Raw genomic sequence first — 19899 nt, forward strand, 5'->3', positions numbered from 1 at the left:
CACACAAGTATGATGTCCCCCACAATTTTTCACCACAAGTACTGACAGACATACTGACAGATAAAGTAAAACTACTCACGTAACCCAGTTTTCCTGATGTGCTGCTGAGGTGTCTACAGTGCACAGCTGGTGCAATATAGTAACTGCACTGCATCTGCTATGGCCTGAAAAGCTCCCTGTTCCATCATTGTATTCACCGATTTCTGCATCCAGAAATACCAGTGAAAATGAGAAGTGGGAGGGCAGCTGCATATCGTGAAATGCCACTGCATCCAGCCCTTTGGCTGTCCCATAAAGCCAAATTGTTCCCAGGTCTGGCTTATACTATATACTACATATATACCACAGAATTTCAGCACATAGTATAAAACATGATCTTCAACTAAGTTTAGCCTGTAGCTGAGCTTCACGGGATTGCCAAGTTGGGAGTGAGTGGGGCCTTCAGTAGACCCCCATTTGCCATGGTAACCCATTAGTGCCCAGTGTTTGCTTCAGATATTGACAGCAACATCAAAATAGTTCACAGTAGCGATTGGAGATAAGCACCATTAGTTGCAGTTAAAGAAAGATGCCAGACAGATTCATCCTGTGAAGAGAACTCAGTTTGAATCCCTTCCACACATGCATATCCCAGTCCTGATATACAGTTACACCAATTTGAAATTAAGGATTACAATACTGTAATTTCTCTTTATGGATGAGAGGTTCAATAACATACTGGTGGAAGAAATCCTGAATTTCATTAGCCTGGATGTATGTGATCCCCACTACACTAAGGATTAGGCTACAATATTTGCTCACAAATGCCACAACTGGTGATCTAGTATGCCAAACCTTGCACATGTGCTATAATGTAGTAATAGGAAGTATTAGGATGAATAGATGAAGCTAGTAGATGAGGCTGAGAGTAGAAGCTGGTGCAATGTTTACCGTTACACTTTCAAACTTCATCATGCTTCCATTTGTGACATTTAATTTACCAATGCAATCACCAGGGAATAAAGTAAAGGAGCATATCTTATACTTTCCCTGCCACATACTGTATGCACATACAAACACTAAACTATGCTACACAGACACTCTGAGCTCTATACATAGTCCTCACAGAACCCTTTCCTAAAGTGGCATCATGCCATACATGCAGGACTATATAACAATATTATCACCAATATAACATTTTTGTTGTTTTTAAAAGGTATATGGATATTTTTCCTTATCCTTCCAACACAACCTCAGATTTCCTGTTTGAGAAGAGTGCAAATTATTTTCCTTCAGAGGAAGTTCCCAGGAGAGTGGCGGCGCTGTTACCAAAAGCAAAGATTATCACCATTCTTATTGATCCATCTGATCGAGCATATTCGTGGTATCAGGTATGGTTCTTTAGAATTTCAAGCTAAATGCTATAAACAGTGCAAACAAAATAAACAAATAGGCATCATATTTTTCAGACTATAAGACGCATCAGACTATAAGACGCACCAGACCATAAGACGCACCAAGGTATTAGAGGAGGAAAATAGGAAAATAAATTGTACCGGTCATCAGGATGAGGCATGTTAAACTAAATGTATAGGCATAAAGATACTGTCCTACTGATTTAATCGGTACATTCACTGTAAAATTCCATAGCCTGTTTGTTCATGCCTGTGGGGTGGGACTGTGAATAGGGTCTTCGGCTCTGCTCCAGCCACTCAGCTGCCTCTATTGTCAGTATCTTGTTACCATTTTAAATTTCATACCGGCGGCATCCTAACTGTGGGTGGCACTTAAGCACATTTACCTTGCCCCCAGCTTCAGTAAAATGGCACATGCAAACATTGATCCAGGGTCAGTCTGGCCTGGCGGGGTATTGGGGATTTGGGCCCTTGGCTGTGGTAAGGAGAAGAGAAGGAGATGGGGGAAAAAATATGTGGGTTTTAGGGGCATGGGCCCTTTAAAAGCGCAGGCTGCTTATGTGCAGGGGCGCACGCACGCAGCATTCATTACCTGAATCACTGCGGCGTGCGTCCCAATGGATACTGGCAAGTGTGCGCCCGTTGTCACCGGCATATGACGTCAGTGTCATGCACTGCATGCAACGAGTGCAAACATTCAGCGCCGGCCTCTGCTATATCGGCGGCCATTTTACTATGAGAGCGCAGACCTGCAGAGGAGGAGGACATCGGCTGAGCGCAGGCTGGTAAGAGGAATGTTTTTCTTCTGTCTCTCATACAGGCAGAAGGGGGCAAGGATGGATATACATACGAGGGGCAGGGGGCCAAGATGGATATACATACGTGGGAAGGGGGACAGGTTGGATACACATACTGGGGGAAGGAGGCCATGATGGCTACACATACTGGGGGAAGGGGGCCAGGATGGACATACATATGGGGGAAAGGGGGCCAGGATGGATATACATACAATGGAAGGGGGCCAGGATGGATGCACATATGGGGGAAGGGTGCCAGGATGGATATACATACGAAGAAGAGGCCAGGATGGATATACATATAGGGGGAAGGAGACAAGGATGGATAAACATACTGGGGGAATGGGGCAAGGAAGGATACACATAATGGGGGAAGGGGGCCAAGAAAGATACACATACTGGGGGAAGGGGCCAGGATGGATACACATACGGGGGGAAGGGGCCAGGATGGATATACATATGGGGAAGGGGCCCAGGATGGATACACATACGGGGAAGGGGGCCAGGATGGATATACATACAGGGGGAAGGGGAAGGGATGGATAAACATACTGGAGGAATGGGGCAAAGATGGATACACATACGGGGGAAGGGGGCCAGGATGGATATACATAGTTGGTAACCCTGCACAGGTCTGGTCACAACATTTTTAAAAGATTTCCAAAACTAAATTCACTTTGTTACATACACTGCGTGCAGAATTATTAGGCAGGTAGTATTTTAGAGGATTATTTCTATTATTGATCAACAACTATGTTCTCAATCAACCCAAAAGACTCATAAATATCAAAGCTTAATATTTTTGGAAGTTGGAGTGGGTTATTTTTAGATTTGGCTATCTGAGGAGGATATCTGCTTGAGCAGGCAACTATAACTGTGCAGAATTATTAGGCAACTTAAGAAAAACCAAATATATTCACATCTCACTTGTTTATTTTCACCAGGTAAACCAATATAACTGCACAAAATTTAGAAATAAACATTTCTAACATGCAAAAACAACCCCCCCCAAAATTAGTGACCAAAATAGCCACCTTTCTTTATGATGAAACTAACAGCCTTCCATCCACAGATTCTGTCAGTTGTTTGATCTGTTTGCGATCAACATTGCGTGCAGCAGCCACCACAGCCTTCCAGACACTGTTCCGAGAGGTGTATTGTTTTCCCTCCCTGTAGATCTCACATTTTATGAGGGACCACAGGCTCTCTATGGAGTTCAAATCAGGTGAACAAGGGGGCCATGTCATTATTTTTTTCTTCTTTGAGACCTTTACAGGCCAGCCACGCTGTGGAGTAGTTGGAGGCATGTGATGGAGCATTGTCCTGCATGAAAATCATGTTTTTATTAAACGATACCGACTTCTTCCTGTACCACTGCTTGAAGAAGTCTTCCAGAAACTGGCAGTAGGTCTTGGAGTTGAGCTTCACTCCATCCTCAACCCGAAAAGGTCCCACAAGTTCATCTTTGATGATACCAGCCCATACCAGTACCCCACCTCCACCTTGCTGGCGTCTGAGTTGGAGTGGAGCTCTGTGCCCTTTACTGATCCAGCCTCTGGCCCATCAAGAGTCACTCTCATTTCATCGGTCCATAAAACCTTTGAAAAGTCAGTCTTAAGATATTTCTTGGCCCAGTCTTGACATTTTATCTAATGTTTCTTGTTGAAAGGTGGTCGTTTTTCAGCCTTCCTTACCGTGGCCATGTCCCTGAGTATCGCACAACTTGTGCTTTTTGTTACTCCAGTAACATTGCAGCTCTGAAATATGGCACAACTGGTGGCAAATGGCATCTTGGCAGCTTCCCGCTTGATTTTCCTTTATTCATGGGCAGTTATTTTGCACCTTTTTTGCCCAACACGCTTCTTGTGACCCTGTTGGCTATTTGCCATGAAACGCTTGATTGTTCGGTGATCACATTTCAAAAGTTTGGCAATTTCAAGACTGCTGCTTCCCTCAGCAAGACATCTCACAATTTTGTCTTTTAAGAGCTCGTCAAATCTCTCTTCTGACCCATTTTGCGAAAGGAAAGGAAGTTGCCTAATAATTAAGCACACCTTATATAGGGTTTTGATGTCATTAGACAGCACCCCTCCTCATTACAGAGAAGCACATCACCCGATTTACTTAATTGGCAGTTGGCTCTCAAGCCTGAACAGCTTGGAGTAGAACAACATGTCTAAAAAGTATCATGTGATCCAAAAAACAACTTGCCTAATAATTCTGCATGCAGTGTTCAAATACAAATTTTTGGAACATCTGTTTCTTTATAATCTATTAAATTTAATTCACATGTAGTGCCCTGTACAGGATTGGGCCCATTCTCAGAGATGGCCACAAAGGACAAAATGTTATCAAAATAAAAATTCTTGGCTTCTATTGCTTTAAATTAAATGTCTCTTCTTCACCATTATGTGTATGTAATAAGTTAGGGGAATCTAATGGGGTTGCTTCTGGACCCTGTGCAGGACTGGGCCCCCGCACAGAAAGGTTACAATGGGCGAAAATTATTTTTATGTTAAAATATTTAATTATTTTTTGGGTTGGGTTCAGGTCCCCAGTAGAACATCACGCAGTATTGTATCCTTGCCCAGCCCCTGAAGGCTCATGTTATATGTAGAAGGATGTGAACGAGGGGAAAGAAAAAGAGAAACATCAGAAGAATGTGAAGGAAGACACTGAAATTACACAAGCAGGAGACAGGCTGACAGTCAAAATGATGATGGCATTGGCAATGACAACTAACAGTTAGGCTACGGTCACACCATCAGTATTTGGTCAGTATTTTACATCAGTATTTGTAAGCCAAAACCAGGAGTGGAACAAGTATAATAGAAACACGTCACCACTTCTGTATTTATCACCCACTCCTGGTTTTGGCTTACAAATACTGATGTAAAATACTGACCAAATACTGAACGTGTGAACGTGGCCTTATAGTGAGCCACAGAAAGTGAACCAAAGGTGTAACAGTTGTATCATTACAACAAAGCATTAGGGTGACAATAGGATTCAAGGAAGAATATGATACTCCAGCCATTTTTCAAACAGAAAGTAGTCTTTATTTCACCATCTTTTAATAATAACATTCTCCGGTATACCGTAAAAGATGTAATCCTTTTTCCTATGATGTTTCAGACCATATCCAGGTCCTTATTGGCAGATAAATAATTTATCTATGAAAATGGAACTGGGTATGGTCTGAAACATTGTAGGAGAAAGGATTAAATATTTTTAGATTTAACAGAAAATGTCACAGTTTTAAGATAATGATACACAACTTACTTTTTTATTTGGAAAATGGCGGGAGCATTTCTTCCTTGAATTTTCTCTGGAATGGCTTTCTCCATGTTGAGAACCCTGCAATTGCCTTCATACAGGTGAGTTGATAATCATCTTTTTATCAGTTTTGGATTGCCATGCTTTTAGACCTTAACTATACAAGCAAAATGGGGAAATATTTTATAACTTTCAAAAGGGATTCCAATTTGACATATAACCAGGATAAGTTTTGTTACCTGCTCAGTGGTTTGCTATCTACACAGTGACCAAGATAAATTTCCCCTACTCCCCACAGAACCAAGGTTCCTCCCATTTGTGCCAAAGTTAGGACCATAACAAGTAGTCAATGCAGCAGCATTAACGACTATTGTATATTTGACATGATGGACTTAAGGTTTAATCATCTGAGGTGCCAACCTGACGCTCTTCAGCAAACAGAGATGCATTGGAAGAATAGCCAGGTTCAGTCATAGCAAGACCATGTCCTTTCTCTGGCAGATACCCTCAGTGCCAATCCAATGAACATTTTGCTCCACAGATTGGACAAGTAGTAGGAGCTAGCACAGTTTGCTATGGGCAAATTATCATGTCCAACCTACAGCATAGTGTCAGAGAGGGTATGTAGCATAGCCAGTGGTTTTATCACATCTTAGCAGACCAAGTTATCAATCAAGTGTGAAAAATCTTACATTAATTACAATGAATCAGGCATGGATCAGTGCTGACATTTATTCATCTACGGCTGATGTAGACCAGGAGAAGGGTCCTGAGGAGAGAATTTGCAATTTCCCAGTGCCTTCTGGGATAAGTGAAGGGTCTCAGCGAGCTCAAAGAACACTGGATTTTGGCCGTTGCAGCTGAAAGGAGGACATCGGTAAACCGGGAAATTTTGCCATATTTTTCACCACTTTGATATCTTTTTATAGTAAGAATATGGAAGAGGTCAGGAGGCGTTTGGTGAGCTGCATTTCTTGTTTCATGTTCACAGACTTACCAGTGGAAAAGCCAAACTTCACATGCCAGAAATGCAAGCTTGTTGGAGGAATAGTTGCAAAATCATTAAGGAAGATGAAGAATTCTTAGACAGAGCAGAATTACCTCTTCATGTAACAGAAAGAGAAGAAATTCCAAGTGCACCTGTAGAAACAGAGGAATGGAAGCATGTGACACAGAGAAGCAGGAGGATCAAAAGGCAGTCAGCACCCATACTGCTCAGGAACCAATACTAGGCTCTCACACAGGAGAATGACGGAGAAATACATCAAGATAAGACTTTGCCCACAAAGGACAACCTTGGATGCCCTCAGAGTCTTCCTAAATGGAGAAACAAAAATGTTGTGAAGAAGAAGTGGGGTCATGGGGGTTTCCCTGTTGAGAGGAACAGAAGCCGCAATCTGCAGACCGGATATAACCTCAAGAAAAATGTGCTTTCTTAAAGGTGCAAAAATTAAAGATGTGTCTGACAGGATATCAGGACTCTTCAGACCTACAGATGACTACCCATTTCTGCTAATACATGAGGGGACAAATGACACCGCAAGAATCGACCTGGAAACCATCTGCAGTGACTTTGAAAACTTAGGTAAGAAAGTGAAGGAACTGGGAGCACAAGTGGTTTTCTCTTCCATCCTTCCAGTGGATAGCCACAGAACAAGGAGGTGGAATAAGATTCTGCAGGTGAACAACTGCCTATGTCGATGGTGCCATTAGCAAGGATTTGGATTTCTGGATCACGGAGTGAATTACCTATATGATGAACTACTTGCTAGAGATAGGATGCACCTTACGAAGACTGGAAAACATGTATTTGGAAGTCGCCTTGCTACACTCGTCAGGAGAGCTTTAAACTAGAACAATATGGGAAGGGAAGCAAAAGGTCAGAAAAAGCCTTACACCTGACAACTACTATAGAAAACTTTGCTATTAGAAGTGGAAGGGAAGAACAAAGACAAAAAAATCTAAATAATAAAAATATTAGAGAAAGAGAAACTAGTCACAAACTAAAATATTTCTATACGAATGCACAAAGCATGGACAACAAACAAGGAGAATTGGAACTTCTAACGCTGGAAAAGAAATATGATGTCATTGGAATCACTGAAACTTGGTGGGACGATACACATGATTGGAATACAAGGCTAGAAAGATACAACTTATTTGCAAGAAACAAACTTGATAAACGAGGAGGAGATGTTGCATTGTATGTTAGAAAACCGTATATCTGCACAGAGATTGAAGCTTCAGAAACTGGTAGTTCTGTGGAAACCGTTTGGGTAAGAATACAAGGACAGAACAATGGAAAGGACATGATTGTAGGCATTTTCTACAGGCCGCTTGTGCAAGCTGAAGATATGGATGAACTCTTTATGCATCAAATGGACAGGTTCTCTAAAAAATATGACATAGTTGTCATGGGAGATTTCAAGAATCCAGACATTTGTTGGGAATCTCTTACAGGCAAAACTAACAGGTCAAGCAAATTCTTTTCCTCTCTTGCTGACAATTTATCTTCCAAAAGGTAGGAGAGAAAACAAGGAGATCTGCTACCTTGGATCTAATCCTTATAAACAGGGAGGAAATGGTTCAGGAGGTAAGGGTGGCTGGTACCATAGAAGGTAGCGACCATGCTATTTTAGAATTTTGGATAACTAAAAGAGGAAGACCTGTGAAGACTCAGACATCAAGGTTAGATTTCAAAAAGGCAGATTTTAAGGGACTCCGAAAGAGAATCGGGGGGATCCAATGGCTGGATATCCTTAAGGACAAAAATGTCCAGGAAGGATGGGAAATCTTGAAAAATTAGACTCTCAAAGCACAATTGTTAACAATTCCGAAAAGAGGGAAGAATAGGAAGCATTTAAAGAAACCAGGATGGATGAACACAGAACTTAAACACATGCTAAAGAGGAAGAAAGAAATGTTTATCAAATGGAAAGAGGGAGGCATAATTAAAGAAGAATATAATGCTGTCTGCAGTACCTGCAGGGCACGAATCAGATTTGCTAAAGCTGACAATGAATTAAGGCTTACAAGAGAGATCAAAAGCAATAAAAAAGGATATGTCAAAAGTAAAAGAAAAGTTAAAGATGCTATAGGATTTTTACAGGGTGGAAATGATGAAACGGTAAGAAAGGATGTTGAGAAGGTCGAACTTTTAAATTCCTATTTTGTATCTGTTTTCTCTCAGAAAGGAAATGTAACATCAACTGATTTTCACTGTCCTATTAAGGGAATAGAAGAATTCAGGATATCTATAAACAGAAAGATAGTGAGGAATCACTTAGCTAACATAAATGAATTCAAGTCTCCAGGTCCAGATGAGTTACACCCCAGAGTACTGAAAGAGAAAGCAGAATAATTTTTTGAACCACTCTCCATAATCTTTCAAAATTCCTGGAGAACAGGAGAAGTTCCAGAAGACTGGAGAAGAGCAAATGTTGTTCCTATCTTCAAAAAAAGGAAGAAGGTGGACACAGGGAATTATAGACCGGTGAGTCTGACATCTATACCAGGAAAGATCTTTGAACAAATTATTAAACAACATGTATGTAAGTACCTGGATAAGAATGAATTGATTAAACAGATTCAGCATGGGTTTGTAACTAATAAGTCATGTCAGACTAACTTAATTTCCTTCTATGACAGAATCACTGACTGGGTGGATCAGGAAAATGCTGTAGATATAGTATATCTTGACATCAGCAAAGCATTTGACAAGGTATGTCACACAATCCTTATTGAAAAAATGACTAAGTATGGAATGGACAAGGCAACTGTTAGGCGGATTCATAACTGGCTTAGTGATCAAACCCAAAGAGTGATCGTAAATGGCTGCACATCCAATTGGAAGAATGTCTCAAGTGGGGTACCACAGGGCTCTGCCCTGGGCCCTGTATTGTTCAACATCTTTATCAATGATTTAGCTGAAGGAATTGAGGGCAAACTGATTAAATTTGCTGATGACACAAAGCTAGGAGGGATAGCTAATACTAGAGAAGAGATAGAGAGGATTCAAAAAGATATAAATAAACTGGACCAGTGGGTAGCAACTAACAGAATGATTTTTAACAGGGAAAAATGCAAAGTATTACATCTGTGTTATGATCTGGTGGCCTAGGAGCAGCATGAGACGTACTCTGGAGAAGGTGGTACCTGTACTGACCGCAGACCCTGATCTTAGCACCTCAACTAGAAGTAGCCGTGGGATGTACCTAACACTCCCTAGACACCTCGACACAGTCTAAGAACTAACTTCCCCTAAAGATAGAAACGGGAAAACTATCTTGCCTCAGAGAAAATCCCCAAAGGATAGACAGCCCCCCACAAATATTGACTGTGAGAGGAGAGGGAAATGATATACGCAGACTGAAATCAGGATTTAGCAAAGGAGGCCATTCTAGCTAAAAAGAAAGAATAGGACAGAGTACTATGCGGTCAGTATTAAAACACTAGAAAATATCCACCACAGAAAATACAAATCTCCACATCTGACTAAAGACATGGAGGGTATATCTGCATCTCCAGAGACACAGCTTGGCTGAAAAAAATCCTTCACAGACAAAGCTGGACAAGACAAAACATGAAAATGCACTGAACTATAAGGTCCACAGCATGTGGACAGCAAAAACAAAGCCAGAACTTATATTTGTTGAAATGAACAGCAAAACAGGAAAGACCAGGTATGGATGTGAATCCTCCAAAAAACAATGGACAACTGGCACTGACTAAAGGATCAAGCAAGACTAAATAGCCCAGTCAAAATTGCAATAAGTGGACACACCTGATAAATGCTGTGATCCAAAGACAGCTTCACTACCACTCATAACCACCGGAGGGAGCCCAAGAGCAGAATTCACAACACATCTAGGCAATAAAAATAAAAAAAGCATATACAGAATGGGAAGAATAGGACTAAGCAACAGCACATTCGAAAAATACTTGGGTATACCAATAGACCACAGACTGAACATGAGTCGACAGTGCGATGCAGCAGCAAAAAAAGGCAAATACAATTCTGGGATGTATTAACAGAAGCATACAGTCTAGATCACGTGAAGTCATAATTGCCCTCTACTCCTCTTTGGTCAGACCTCATCTGGAATACTGTGTCCAGTTTTGAGCACCTCATTTTAAAAAAGACTTCAACAAACTGGAGCAAGTTCAGCTAAGAGCGACCAGTATGGTGATCGGTCTGCAAACCTTGTCCTTTGAGAAGCGTTTACAGGATTTGGGAATGTTTAGCTTGCAAAAAAAGAAGAATGAGAGGAGACTTAATTGCTGTCTACAAATATCTCAAGGGCTGTCACATTGTAGAAGGATCATCTTCTCATTTGCACAAGAAAAGACTAGAAGCAATGGGATGAAACTGAATGGGAGGAGACACAGATAAGATATTAGATTTAGTGTATCCTGATTTGAGCAGTGGGTTGGATGAGATGACCAAGGAGGTTTGTTTGTAACCCGAATTTGTGTGTAACAAGGCTAGCAAAAATAAAAAATAAAAATACCTCATCATTAACCTCTTTGGCTTCTCTCTGCCAGCCAATTAGTGTTTTTCTTTCCACCATAGTGTGCCACATCCTTTGCTTTCTCACTATAGGTCTGGACTTCTGGATGCATCCAAGCATCTGAGGTTACTGCACATCGGAAGTGCTGACTTATAGTCAAGATGCCAGACATGTGGCAAGTAACAGCAAAAAAAGGGAACTGGCCACAGGCAGCAATGTGGTCGAATAAGTAATTTTTATTTATTATTCAAAACCAAAAGTCATCTCAACACTCAACCCTCCAACCATCTCCATGTCCTGAAGGTCACTGCATGTTACAATGTTGTAACATTAATGTTGCAACTTTTTGATGACCAGTAAAGTCTGAGGTCCTGACCTTTGCATTGGATGGTAGGTAAGATGTGGGGCAGTCATAGAAGTGAGCAGTGAGGTGTCATTTTTTTATATATAGATACGATGTTAACAAGTAGAAAGCATACGTATGTTAGATGTTTGTAAGTCGGCAACTGCCTGTGCTGCTTTATCTCACAGTATGCCGACATCTACTCCCTGTTCTTCTTGTGATTTATACTGAACTACTTAACCAGACATCAGATTATAAGAATTGTTATCTTTTACTACTATTCAACAACTGCTGCTGCCACTGAATGCCAACCACACACCTCAAGGTTGCACATGCTTTTTAACCCCTTTCTGACATTAGACGTACTATCCTGTCGAGGTGGGCCCGTATGCCCACCGATAGGATAGTATGTCATAGCGATCGGCTGCGTTCACGGGGGAGTGCGGGCGATCGTGGCCGGGTGTCAGCTGACTAGGAGGGGGCACGGACTGCCCCGGCACATTAACCCCCGGCACACTGCGATCATCTCACCTCAATGCATTAACCTAACGATCCCTGTGTGGCCTATTTATAATAAAAAAAAAAAAAAGGTTCCTCGCATCATGTTCTCATACACTTTATGCAGTATTAGCCCTCTGTGTCTGTACTGCTACATACTTAGGCAGTTAACTGGTTCATGCAGCTTTACATGAACACCTGAGCCTTACACTATAGCTGGTCCGAATAACTAAAGAAATTGTTACCATCCACCTCTCGTGTCTCCCCTTTTCCCCATAGTTTGTAAGCTTGCGAGCAGGGCCCTCACTCCTCCTGGTATCTGTTTTGAACTGTATTTCTGTTATGCTGTAATGTCTATTGTCTGTACAAGTCCCCTCTATAATTTGTAAAGCGCTGCGGAATATGTTGGCGCTATATAAATAAAATTATTATTATTATTATTATCATACATGATCGCAGTGTTGCGGGGGCATAGGGAAGCATCACGCAGGGAGGGGGCTCCCTGCGGGCTTCCCTGAGACCCTCGGTACAATGCAATGTTCTCACCTTGTACTGAGCATATCCTCCCGGCAGGCCTCGGATCCAAAATGGCCATGGGGCTGCATCCGGGTCCTGCAGGGAGGTGGCTTACCAGTGCCTGCTCAGAGCAAGCGCCGGGAAGCCTCCCCGCTGTTCCTGTGTGACCGCTGATCTGACACAGTGCACAGCAAAGTGTCAGATCAGCGATCTGTCACTTTACTGTGATGTCCCCCCTGGGGCAAAGAAAAAAAGTAAAGAAATATATATATATATATATATATATATATATATATATATATATATATATATATATATATATATATATATATATATATATATTCATGTGTAAAAAAAAATCCTAAATAAATAAATAAAAAATAAATTGTTGCAATAAATACATTCCTTTATCTAAATAAAAAAACAATAAAAGTACACATATTTAGTATTGCCGCGTCCGTAATGACCCCACCTATAAAACTGTCCCACTAGTTAACCCCGTCAGTGAACACAGTAAAAAAAATTAAAAAAGATGCAAAAAACAACGCTTTATTATATATCATAAGTGGAATAGCGCGCGATCAAAAAGGCAGATATAAATACCTATGGTACCATCTTCTCCTGCAAAAAACGAGCTGCCATACAGCGTCATCAGTGAAAAAATAAAAAAGTCATAGTCCTTGGAATAAAGCGATGCAAAAATAATTAATTTTTCTATAAAATAGTTTTTATCGTATGAAAGCGCCAGAACATAAAAAAAATATATAAATGAGGTATCACTGTAATCGTACTGGCCTGAAGAATAAAACTGCTTTATCCATTTTACCAAACGCGGAACGGTATAAACGCCCCCCCCAAAAGAAATTCATGAATAGCTGGTTTTTGGTCATACTGCCCCACAAAAATCGGAATAAAAATCGATCAAAAAAGTCACGTGCCCGAAAATGTTACCAATACAAACATCAACTCGTCCCACAAAAAACAAGACCTCACAAGACTCTGTGGACCAAAATATGGAAAAATTATAGCTCTCAAAATGTGGTAACGCAAAAAATATTTTTTCAATAAAAAGCGTGTTTTAGTGTGTGACAGCTGCTAATCATAAAAATGCGCTTAAAAACCCACTATAAAAGTAAATCAAACCCCCCTTCATCACCCCCTTAGTTAGGGAAAAACAATAAAATTAAAAAATGTTTGTTAGGATTAGGGCTAGGGTTAGGGTTAGGGTTAGGGCTAGGGTTAGTGTTAGGGCTAGGGTTAGGGCTAGGGTTAGGGCTCGGTCAAGGGTTAGGGTTGGGGCTAGGGTTGGAGTTAGGGTTGGGGCGAGGGTTGGAGTTAGGAATAGGGCTCGGGTTAGGGTTAGGGTTGGGGCTAGGGTTAGGGTTTGGATTACATTTACGGTTGGGATTAGGGTTAGGGGTGTGTCAGGGATAGGGGAGTGGTTAGGGTTATGGTTGGGATTAGGGTTAGGGGTTTGTTGGAGTTAGGGGTGTGGTTAGGGTTGGGGTTAGGGGTGTGGTTGGGATTAAGGGTGTGTTTTGGGTTAGGGTTTCAATTAGAATTGGGGGTTTCCAATGTTTAGGCACATCATGGCTCTCCAAATGAGACATGGCGTCCGATCTCAATTCCAGCCAATTCTGCATTGAAAAAGTAAAACAGTACTCCTTCCCTTCCGAGCTCTCCCGTGCGCCAAAACAGGGGGTTACCCCAACATACGGGGTATCAACGTACTCAGGACAAATTGCACAACAACTTCTGGGGTCCAATTTCTCTTGTTACCCTTGGGAAATAAAAATTTGGGGGCTAAAAAAAACATTTTTGTGGGACAAAAATGATTTTTTATTTTCACGGCTCTGCGTTATAAACTGTAGTGAAATACTTGGGGGTTCAAAGTTCCCACAACATCTAGATAAGTTCCATGGGGGGTCTAGTTTCCAATATGGGGTCACTTGTGGGGGGTTTCTACTGTTTAGGTACATCAGGGGCTCTGCAAATGCAACATGACGCCTAAAGACCAATCCAGCTAAGTCTGCATTCCAAATGGCGCTCCTTCTCTTCCGAGCTCTGCCATGAACCCAAATGGTGGTTCCCCCCACATATAGGGTATCAGCGTACTCAGGACAAATTGGACAACAACTTTTGGGGACCCTTTTCTCCTGTTACCCTTAGGAAAATACAAAACTGAGTGTTAAAGATAATTTTTGTGGGAAAAAAATGAGTTTTTTATTTTCACGGCTCTGGGTTATTAACTGTAGTGAAACACTTGGGGCCGGTTCAAAGTTCTCACAACACATTTAGATATGTTCCCTGGGGGGTCAGTTTCCAATATGGGGTCACTTGTGGGGAGTTTCTACTGTTTAAGTACATTAGGGGCTCTGCAAACACAATGTGACACCTGCAGACCATTCCATCTAAGTCTGCATTCCAAATGGCGCTCCTTCCCTTTTGAACTCTGTCATGCGCCCAAACAGTGGTTACTCCCCACATTTGGGGTATCAATGTACTCAGGACAAATTGCACAACAACTTTTGGGGTCCAATTTTTCCTGATACCCTTGGGAAAATACAAAACTGGGGGCTAAAAAATAATTTTTGTGGAAAAAAAATAATTTTTATTTTCAGGGCTCTACGTTATAAACTGTAGTGAAACACTTGAGGGTTCAAAGCTCTCACAACACATCTAGTTAAGTTCCTTAGGGGGTCTACTTTCCAAAATGGTGTCACTTGTGGGGGGTTTCAATGTTTAGGCACATCAGGGGCTCTCCAAATGCAACATGACGAATTGCACAACAAATTTTGGGGTACAATTTCTTCTGGTACCCTTAAGAAAATAAAAAATTGGGGGCCGAAATTCATTTTTGTGAAAAAATATTATTTTTTATTTTTACGGCTGTACATTACAAAGTTCTGTGAAGCACTTGGTGGGTCAAAGTGCTCACCACACATCTAGATAAGTTCCGTAGGGGGTCTACTTTCCAAAATGGTGTCAATTGTGGGGGGTTTCAATGTTTAGGCACATTAGTGGCTCTCCAAACGCAACATGGCGTCACATCTCAATTCCAGCCAATTTGCATTGAAAAGTCAAATGGCGATCATTCCCTTCCGAGCTCTGCCATGCGCCCAAACAGTGGTTTACCCCCACATATGGGGTGTCCGGGTGCTCAGGACAAATTGTACAACAACCTTTGAGGTCCATTTTCTGCTGTTACCCTTAATAAAATAAAACAATTTGGAGCTGAAGTAAATTTTTTGTGAAAAAAAATTAAATGTTTCTTTCTTTTTAGATACAGGAAAGAAATATATCTTGGTACTGTGTTAGCCAGTAGATGAAAGAAATATATCTCGGTACCGTGTTAGCCAGTAGATATCTTTTCAGTTAGCCATTAAAAGGTATCAACCACTGAGGATTCTCAATTCTAAATATTTTTTTATTTCTTTTTAAACATTCCAAAAATTCCTGTGAAACACCTGAAGGGTTAATAAACTTCTTGTATGTGGTTTTGAGCACCTTGAGGGGTGCAGTTTTTAGATTGGTGTCACACTTGGGTATTTTCTATCATATAGATGTTGGGACTGGCGGAACGCACCAAGACAGATGATATAGATGCGTTCGCAGTCCAGGGTCCACCGTGCAGGTTAAAACCTGCTGCTAGCAATTTGCAGACTATATGGCGGTACACTAAAGTATACACGCGTGGGTTAACCTCACCCAGCGTGAAAGAAGCAATCCTGTTGAGTCACAGGACCGCGGTACCGCACCTAAAGCGCGAGCAAGTAGTCAGCGAACTCAACCCCAACTAGGATTGAAGTCCGATTAGACCCTTGCTGGCACAACACCGCAACTGGGTGTGTAAGGAAACTGAACAACAATATTAAGGCACAAGAGTGCATGCGGTGCCGCACTGACGAACGCCACTAACCACCCAGGCTTGGGTAAGGAAAGCACAGAGGAAGTGCACGGCGCCGTACTGGCGGTCACAGCAACTGGACGCTGTAATGTGTGATTAGTGCTGTAGGATAAGTCGGGCGCTAGATAGCAACCATACACCTTCCGCGAACAGACATTCAATAGGGTAGGGGTATCCAAGGACGACTTGCACTCACAACATACACACATTAACAATTGTAAGACAATACTAGCGCATGGCCGTGCGGTCATGCGCAGTTTATATAGCTGCAGCACAGGAAGTGGCCACAGCACCTTTGCCCTTCCAAGACCTGCCAAGAGGACCAATGGAATGTGCTGCAGAGCCTGAGCACATGACCCTCGATCTCCAACGGGAGATCTTACCCTGGGCATGCTCAGTACGTGCAGACAAGGACTTAGTCCCAGAGAAGTCCGCTCGCTGCTGACCAGCACTGACTTTAATGGCAGAGACTGGAGAAGCAGCAGTAACTCTCAGAACAGAGCGAGAATGAGCAAGACGCTGGGACCGACGTCTTTGCTGAGCAGACTCCACTGCGGCTGGACAAGAATGGGAGACCGCAGCGGAGGTGGCTCGAGATTCCCCCTGTGCAGAAGCGGGAACTCGACCCCTAACAATAGACCCCTCAAAATGACTTCAAATGTGACGTGGTCCCTAAAAAAAAATGGTGTTGTAAAAATGAGAAATTGCTGGTCAACTTTTAACCCTTATAACTCCCCAACATAAAAAAAATTTGTTTCCAAAATTGTGCTGATGTAAAGTAGACATGTGGAAAATGTTACTTATTAAGTATTTTGTACAACATATCTTTGTGATTTAAGGGCATAAAAATTCAAATTTGGAAAATTGCAAAATTATCAAAATTTTCGCCAAATTTCTATTTTTTTCACAAATAAACGCTGGTAATATCAAAGAAATTTTACCACTATCATGAAGTACAATATGTCACGAGAAAACATTGTCAGAATCACTGGGATCCGTTGAAGCATTCTAGAGTTATAACCTCATAAAGAGACAGTGGTCAGAAATGTAAAAATTGGCCAGGTCATTAACGTGCAAACCACCCTTGAGGGTAAAGGGGTTAAAGTAATGTACTGTACTGCTGCTGCCAAAGCTGCAGCTTCTGGCCTTACACTGCCAGACATCTTCTTGCCTGCCTCATCACATTACCACACAAAGGTTAATCCCATACTATAGTAGGCATGACCAGGTAACCCATAAATCAAATATATGAAAGAAATAATATGTCAAATATATAAGGTCATGTCGACCAATTGAACTCGTATGAAGATGTAGCTCAGTGCCTGAAAAAGGCATTTATGAACATATAAGAAAAACAGAACATCAGGAACTAATCCATTTTAAATAATTTTATTAGCACATAAATGACAAAATCACAATATACGCATAAAAACAATTAAAAGGCAGGTGGGCCAATTTGCTCATTAATGAGCATACAAAATATGTGGCACCAGGACAGGAAACACTATTGGTATTGGCAAGGGAAGTGGCACCATCGCTGTAGCACAGGTAAGCCAAGATTTAGATCTTGAAGACACAAAAGAGAATAGTAAAACCAAAAACACTCAGTTTGAAAAAATGTTGCAGTAATCCGCAAGTGCTAGTAAAAGATGTAAAAAACAGGGTATTTGGTTGATACGTTTTTTGCAAAAAATGTATACTAAGCTGCTCTACCAATCTTCACGGTATACCCATACCAGAGCAGTCCTAACTAATGTATGCAATCCCTATCTGATGTATTTAAAAACCTGATCATCTGTATATAACCTGTGTGAACAGGGTTCAGAGAGGAAAAATCCATGTGTGCATACAGGGTAGAACAGCTTCTGTGCAGATAGCCCAAGAGGAGTGGTGGAACTCCCCAGTCTTGTAGACACAAGAGAACAATTATGGAAACAGGAACACATGGGCTACTTGCACAGTGAACAAGTCTGTATGATCATGTTCACACACCACCAAGAAACCTGAAGACACAAAAGAGAATAGTAAAACCAAAAACACTCAGTTTGAAAAAATGTTGCAGTAATCCGCAAGTGCTAGTAAAAGATGTAAAAAACAGGGTATTTGGTTGATACGTTTTTTGCAAAAAATGTATACTAAGCTGCTCTACCAATCTTCACGGTATACCCTTATCAGAGCAGTCCTAACTAATGTATGCAATCCCTATCTGATGTATTTAAAAACCTGATCATCTGTATATAACCTGTGTGAACAGGGTTCAGAGAGGAAAAATCCATGTGTGCATACAGGGTAGAACAGCTTTTGTGCAGATAGCCCAAGAGGAGTGGTGGAACTCCCCAGTCTTGTAGACACAAGAGAACAATTATGGTAGAGCAGCTTAGTATACATTTTTTGCAAGAAACGTATCAACCAAATACCCTGTTTTTTACATCTTTTACTAGCACTTGCGGATTACTGCAACATTTTTTCAAACTGAGTGTTTTTGGTTTTACTATTCTCTTTTGTGTCTTCAGGTTTCTTGGTGGTGTGTGAACATGATCATACAGACTTGTTCACTGTGCAAGTAGCCCATGTGTTCCTGTTTCCATAATTGTTCTCTTGTGTCTACAAGACTGGGGAGTTCCACCACTCCTCTTGGGCTATCTGCACAAAAGCTGTTCTACCCTGTATGCACACATGGATTTTTCCTCTCTGAACCCTGTTCACACAGGTTATATACAGATGATCAGGTTTTTAAATACATCAGATAGGGATTGCATACATTAGTTAGTAGGGTTGAGCGAAACGGGTCGAACATTTTCAAAAGTCGCCGACTTTTGGCTAAGTCGGGGTTTCATGAAACCCGATCCGACCCCTGTGCGGGGTCGGCCATGCGGTACGCGACTTTCGCGCCAAAGTCGCGTTTCAATGACGCGAAAAGCGCCATTTCTCAGCCAATGAAGGTAAACGCAGAGTGTGGGCAGCGTGATGACATAGGTCCTGGTCCCCACCATCTTAGAGAAGGGCATTGCAGTGATTGGCTTGCTGTCTGCGACGTCACAGGGGCTATAAAGAGGCGTTCCCGCCGACCGCCATCTTACTGCTGCTGATCTGAGCTTAGGGAGAGGTTGCTGCCGCTTTGTCAGAAGCAGGGATAGCGTTAGGCAGGGTCCATTAACCACAAAACCGCTTGTGCTGCAGCGATTTGCACTGTCCAACACCACCCTCGGTGTGCAGGGACAGTGGAAGTTTTTTTTTTTTTTTTTCCCCTCAGCGCTGTAGCTCATTGGGCTGCCCTAGAAGGCTCCCTGATAGCTGCATTGCTGTGTGTACGCCGCTGTGCAAACCAACTGCTTTTTTCAAAGCACAAATCCTCTTGTTCCTTCCTTTCTGCACAGCTATCTTTTTTGTTTGTCCACACTTTTTATTTCATTTGTGCATCAGTCCACTCCTTATTGCTGCCTGCCATACCTGGCTGAGATTACTGCAGGCAGGGAGATAGTAGCTGCCTGCCATACCTGGCTGAGATTACTGCAGGCAGGGAGATAGTAATTGTAGGACATTCCCTGTTTTTTTTTTTTTTTTTTTTTTGGTGGGAGATTAAGATTGGCAATTTGGCATTTCTGCTAGAGTGCCATCCCTGTGTGTGCCATCTCTCTCACATAGTGGGCCATAGAAA

General features: G+C 41.8%; 1 protein-coding gene across 1 annotated transcript in view; it reads left to right on the forward strand.

Annotated features, from left to right (window-relative positions):
- LOC138656667 (bifunctional heparan sulfate N-deacetylase/N-sulfotransferase 4-like) overlaps positions 1–19899 on the forward strand; it is a 1389166-nt gene that overhangs the window by 1200062 nt on the left and 169205 nt on the right. The window contains exon 10 of the mRNA XM_069743763.1: positions 1196–1370. Coding sequence (XP_069599864.1) covers positions 1196–1370 — 175 coding nt within the window. The remainder of the gene's footprint in view (positions 1–1195; positions 1371–19899) is intronic.

The sequence above is a fragment of the Ranitomeya imitator genome, chromosome 1 (genome assembly GCF_032444005.1).
Source record: "Ranitomeya imitator isolate aRanImi1 chromosome 1, aRanImi1.pri, whole genome shotgun sequence".
In the NCBI taxonomy this organism is placed as follows: domain Eukaryota; kingdom Metazoa; phylum Chordata; class Amphibia; order Anura; family Dendrobatidae; genus Ranitomeya; species Ranitomeya imitator.